The sequence below is a fragment of the Saccopteryx leptura genome, chromosome 1 (genome assembly GCF_036850995.1).
Source record: "Saccopteryx leptura isolate mSacLep1 chromosome 1, mSacLep1_pri_phased_curated, whole genome shotgun sequence".
Taxonomy (NCBI): domain Eukaryota; kingdom Metazoa; phylum Chordata; class Mammalia; order Chiroptera; family Emballonuridae; genus Saccopteryx; species Saccopteryx leptura.
In genome coordinates, this window is record NC_089503.1 from 319,384,792 (window position 1) to 319,389,732 (window position 4,941).

At 63.7% G+C, this 4,941-nt stretch overlaps 1 protein-coding gene across 1 annotated transcript; it reads right to left on the reverse strand.

The window, feature by feature from the left end:
• Positions 1-676: 676 nt before the first annotated feature.
• PIM3 (Pim-3 proto-oncogene, serine/threonine kinase) lies at positions 677-4,402 on the reverse strand. Its single transcript, XM_066358724.1, has 6 exons — positions 3,741-4,402; positions 3,516-3,625; positions 3,377-3,427; positions 2,930-3,299; positions 1,927-2,103; positions 677-1,845 (listed from the first exon to the last, which is right to left on the reverse strand). The coding sequence occupies exons 1-6, from the start codon at positions 3,823-3,825 to the stop codon at positions 1,658-1,660; spliced, it is 981 nt and encodes a 326-aa protein (XP_066214821.1). The 5' UTR covers positions 3,826-4,402; the 3' UTR covers positions 677-1,657.
• Between the last annotated feature and the right edge of the window lie 539 nt (positions 4,403-4,941).

Consider the following 4,941-nt stretch of genomic DNA (forward strand, 5'->3'; position numbering starts at 1 on the left):
CATTCTCTGTAGACAGGGCATTCGGCTGGGCACCTGGACCATGGGACCAGGGATAAGGCCTCTGGGGACTCCAGGGCATGTCTGGCCCTACTAGACTCAGACGTCCTCCTTGCAGCCCTAGCATGGGGAGCTGCCTGTGGGGGGCAGGGTGTGACCAGACCCTCCCCCTAGCCAGCCCTTCATGTTCCACCTGGCTCACATTGCCACCCCTGGATCTGGCCGTGGCTCCCACCACCGCCTCACCTTAGACCTGTCAAGCCAAGGCCCCACCACACCATCACTGCCAATCATACCCACCTGTTCAGCCTTGCCACCCCTGCACACCTGGCAAATTCTTACTAATCCTTCAGAACCTCTTCCAGCAGTTGGTGGGGCAGCCTGAGCCCTTTCCCCTCCCCACTTGACCGGCCTCCCCAAGAACAGAGTTCTCTGGGGACAACCCGACATGGTCTCTACACTAGTGGTGGCAATGTCAACACTCCCAGAGGCCCCTGATGGCATAGCCTACTGCTGCCCACTCCCTCAGGTGCAACAAGGGAAGGACTGAGGTGGCGAGGCCGAGCACCTCACACTGGACCTTCTGTATGGGAGGGAAAGCCTAGCCTAGCATCCCCCCATGCTGCTACCTCCTCACAGGAATGAGAATCCCCCCAGCCCAATAAACACAAAACACCCATTATATACAAAACAGTTTAATTGAAATACCTGTATAAAAAATATGATCTCCAGATGTCTTGCTTTTAAACTGAAAGAAACCTCGTCCCTGATGCCTTTACATCAGGACCACAGAAACACAGCTACTAAAATAAATTAAAGGCTTGAGACTCTGACCCCCCACCCCCCAGCTTCCAGAGCCAACAAGCAGACTGTACAAGGTCAATAATTTAACCCCCCCCCCCCAGGTGCACAGCCCAGAGGTGGCAGAGTCACCCACTTCCCTTAAATTAGTCACTGTACAAGTTCATCCTCTGACAGACACAGACAGGGTCGGACCTGGGGTCCACACACACAGCCACTGCCTCCCCACCCCAGGGGCCTAGAAGAGCAGGGCTGTTGAGGAGGACCCTCAACAAATAAATTAAACAATAAATAGCCCTCCATGGGGGTCACACCATAAATAGACGTTCGCAGGCTTGCAGGCGCACACACAGGTAGCAGGCATGTGGGCAGCAGAGGCCTGAACGTTGCATTGCTTGTGCACAGACATGCCCGGACGAACATCCAAGGACGAGGGCGGGCGTGGGAGGTGGGCACAAGGGACGCTGTGCCAAGGTGAGATGAGGCCACAGGACACGAGAGTGCTCCTGGTCCAACCTGGTCAGATGGAGAGGCACTGGGGGCCCACATGGCCACCTCCCGGAAGCACATGACAGGGACAAACTCAGGGTCAAGCACCTGCCCAAGACAGACGGGACCTTGCTTCCACTGGAGGTCTTTGGACAGAAAGAGCTTGAGAAAACCAAGTCCCATGAGAGCAGCGTTCAAAAAGGCACTCAAAGCAAAGGAAATAGGCCCGGTGCCAAAGGCAAAGGTCACCAGGAGTCAGAAGTCACTGCTTTCTCAAAGAGCAGATAGTCCTACCAGGACAGGCCCTGCAAAGGGCAGGGGCCGGGGCAGGTGGTCCCTCTGGCTCCACAAGCCAGGTGCAGGTCCCTTCTCACAAGCTCTCACTGCTGGAGGTGGTGCTGGCCCCGTCATCCGTGTCCAGGGAGCAGAGCCGAAGATCACAGTTCTCCTGGGTGCCCTCATCTGCCCCCACCATCCAGGGATGGGCAGAGATTTGGTCCAATGAGGGACGCTCTGAGGGTCGCAGGGACAGACACCACTGAATGAGCTGCTGGCACTCTGGAGGTGGAGAGTTGGTCAGGAAGGGGCCAGTTCCTGGAATCTGTCACCCTCACCTCCCACCCAGGCTCCCACACACACCTGGGGAGACCCTCCTCCGGAAGAAGAGGTGGCCCCGCAGAATCTCCTCGTCCTGCTCGAAGGGGATGTCCCCACACACCATATCATAAAGTAGCACGCCCAGAGACCAAACCGTGGCGGAACGACCGTGATAGCGGTGGTAGCGGATCCACTCTGGGGGGCTGTACACCCGAGTGCCTGGGGAACACAAGGGGGTGAGGACGCCTGCCCCAGGTGCCAGTACCACGCGAAGTTGGCACCAAACATAAACACCAAGACCCTGCACTCCAAGTGAATCATTTCTGAGGCCTGAGCCAGGCTCAAAATCCTGCTAGTCATCACCCTGGAAAAACCCCGCGGGCGTGGCCTCCCCAAGGCTGGCCCCGCTGGGGGAGGAGTGGGTCACATGGGCGCCGGCTCGGGTTTCACAACAAACAGATGTGAGGTGAGGATAGAGAGCTGGAAAACTGGAGCGAGAGGAGGCGGGAGAGAGGAGACTGAGAGGCGAGAGGAGGGGGGAAGGAGGAGGAGGGTGGAGAGGAGTGGAGGGGAGAAGAGGAAGGCGGAGGAGAGAGGAGGGGAGAGGAGGAGGGCGGAGGAGAGAGGAGGAGGGAGAAGTGGGCGGGCGGGCGGGGAGACCCGGCTTCCCCGCGCTCCGCAATGCGGGGATTTCTGCTTGCGCCCCCACGCAGCGCCCGCCCTCACGCTGGGGGAGGCCCGCAAAGCGCTAGCTCCAACAACAGGAGTCCCGGCACTCCCTGCGCAAATACACACGCAGACATCACGACCCCACGACCCCTCCCCCGCCCTCAGGCGCGCCCAACACAGGCAGAGGGGGCTGTCTCGAGCCAGCCCCTTACCCCTACCCACCTCAGAACAGCTCGGTATGCCCGGTTCGGTGCCTACTACGTAAACGTGCCCGAGAGGATGCGCGGCCTCAACAGTAACCAGACCCCCCCCCCCACGCCCCACTGCGGACGTTACCGCCGTTGGAACGCCCCGCCGCCCACCAGCCTGTGCTCACCATCGAAATCCGTGTAGACTGTGTCCTTGAGCAGCGCGCCCGAACCGAAGTCGATGAGCTTGAGTTCACCCGAGCGCAGGTCCACTAGAAGGTTCTCGTCCTTGATGTCGCGATGCACCACCCCGCAGGCGTGGCAGTGGCGCACCGCGGCCAACACCTGCGCGAAGAAGCGGCGCGCCAGGGGCTCGTCGAGTGCGCCGCGCTCCGTGATGAAATCGAAAAGGTCCTGGGCTGGCTCAGGCCGCTCGAGCACCAACAAAAAGCCGTCGGGCCGCTCGAACCAGTCCAGCAGGCGGATGACGCCGCGCGTGCCGCCCGCTGTGCCCACCTTCCGCAGCAGCACCACTTCCAGGGGCACGGCCGCACCGCCCTGCGGGACACGACGGTCAGCGCGCACAGCCCCACGGCCTCGACCCCGCACGTCCGTCCACCTAGCCCCGTACTTACGATGCTGCCCCATTCAGTCACCCGCTCCTTCACCACGTGCTTCACGGCCACCTGGGGGAACACAAGGGGTCAGGCCCTGCCAGCTGCGACGACATGCGCGCTGAGCGGGAAACCCGGATCGCCTGGGGGCCCCACTCACCGGGAGCCCGTCGGCGATGCGGCTGCCCGCGTAGACCGTGCCGAATCCGCCGCTGCCCAACACGGCGCCCACCTGATACACCTTCTCGAAACTCTCCTTGTCCGCCTTGGCTGTGGAGACCGCGAGAACCGGGTTAGTGCGGCCCGACGCTCCCCCGACCCCCAAACCCCAGCGCCCCCCAGCCCTTCTGACCATCAGATATCCCATCCCCAGCTCTGCGCGTACCCGGCTGCAGGATCTTCACCGGGAGGTGGTCCACGCCGCCCGGTCCGCAGAGGTGCGCCAGCGAGCCGAACTTGGAGAGCAGCATCGCGGGCTCTGCGCCGCCTCTGGCCGGGCTCGGCTGCCCGCGCGGCTGCGGACGCGGGAGGGTGGCCTCCCTGGGCCGCGCGGAGCCCCGAGTTCCGGACGGCGGGCAGGTGTCACGGGGGCACCGAACCTAGGAGTATCGTGACGCGCGCGGAGCAGTGGTCCCGGCCGAGCCCGCGTGGACCTCGTAGACGCGCAGCAGGCGGCTCACACGCCCGTCCACCTCGCTCTGGGCTTTTGGGCCCCCAAGTCCCGTATCCCTCCGCGGGGGGGCGGGGGCGGGGCAAGCGAGACCCCGCCCTCTTCCGCCGGAGTTTCTGCGGCGGGGCCGCCTCCAGGAACCCGCGCGAGCAGCCGCGGCGATGGTGAGGCGAGGCCGAGCGCCACCTCCCCGGTTCGGCGAGGCCGGTGAGCCGGAGACGCGGCGAGTCGCCTGGGACTAACTCGCTGTAGTAGAACCGCGGAGGCACACGGCGTGGCGCGTTTCTGCGCGCGCGCGCGCGCACACACACACACACACACACACACACACACACACACACTTCACGCACGCGCAGCTACCGCGCGGGCGGTGGCTGAGGCATGTGGGGAGGGGCCCTGGGAGCCAATGGGAGCCGGAGTTTTCAAAGGGCACCGGAGCCCCAGCCAATAGCGGCGCGCGGGCGGGACGGGGACTCGTGGGGCCCGTCCGGGCGGCTCCGGGAAGGTCATCCGCAAGACACACGCCCTCCTCTTCCAAGCCCGGAGTGGAAAGCTGGGTTGCGGGTTGCCGAGGGGTCCCGGGTTGGAGCAGGATCTGGGAGGTGACCCCTGCACCACCCCAGGCCGTGCGTGTGCGTCTCCGGCAGTCCGCGCGGGGAAGAGGCAGCGCGCCCTTGAGTTCCCCGCTCTGCGGCAGGGCCTCAGGACCCTGCCCACCCTGGGCTCGCTGTTTGGACCCAGGCTAGGCCTCAAGCCCGCTTCCCGAGGTCCCTCCTCTTCCTGGAACCTTAGTCCTGCTGTCCCCGTGGCTGGAACGCCCTCCCCTGCTCTCCACCCATCTGGCTGTCCTCTGTGTTCATCTGCTGACTATCTCTACTGCAGAGCCCACCTTGACCCGAGCCAGCCCAGGTCCACA

Coding starts and splice junctions, on each gene's coding strand:
- PIM3 (XM_066358724.1), bottom strand. CDS start 3,825: ATGCTGCTCTCCAAGTTCGGCTCGCTGGCGCACCTCTGCGGACCGGGC. Junction 3,300..3,376: donor TGACTGAATGGGGCAGCATC/GTAAGTACGGGG, acceptor CGTGTCCCGCAG/GGCGGTGCGGCCGTGCCCCT. Junction 1,846..1,926: donor CCGGAGGAGGGTCTCCCCAG/GTGTGTGTGGGA, acceptor CTCCACCTCCAG/AGTGCCAGCAGCTCATTCAG.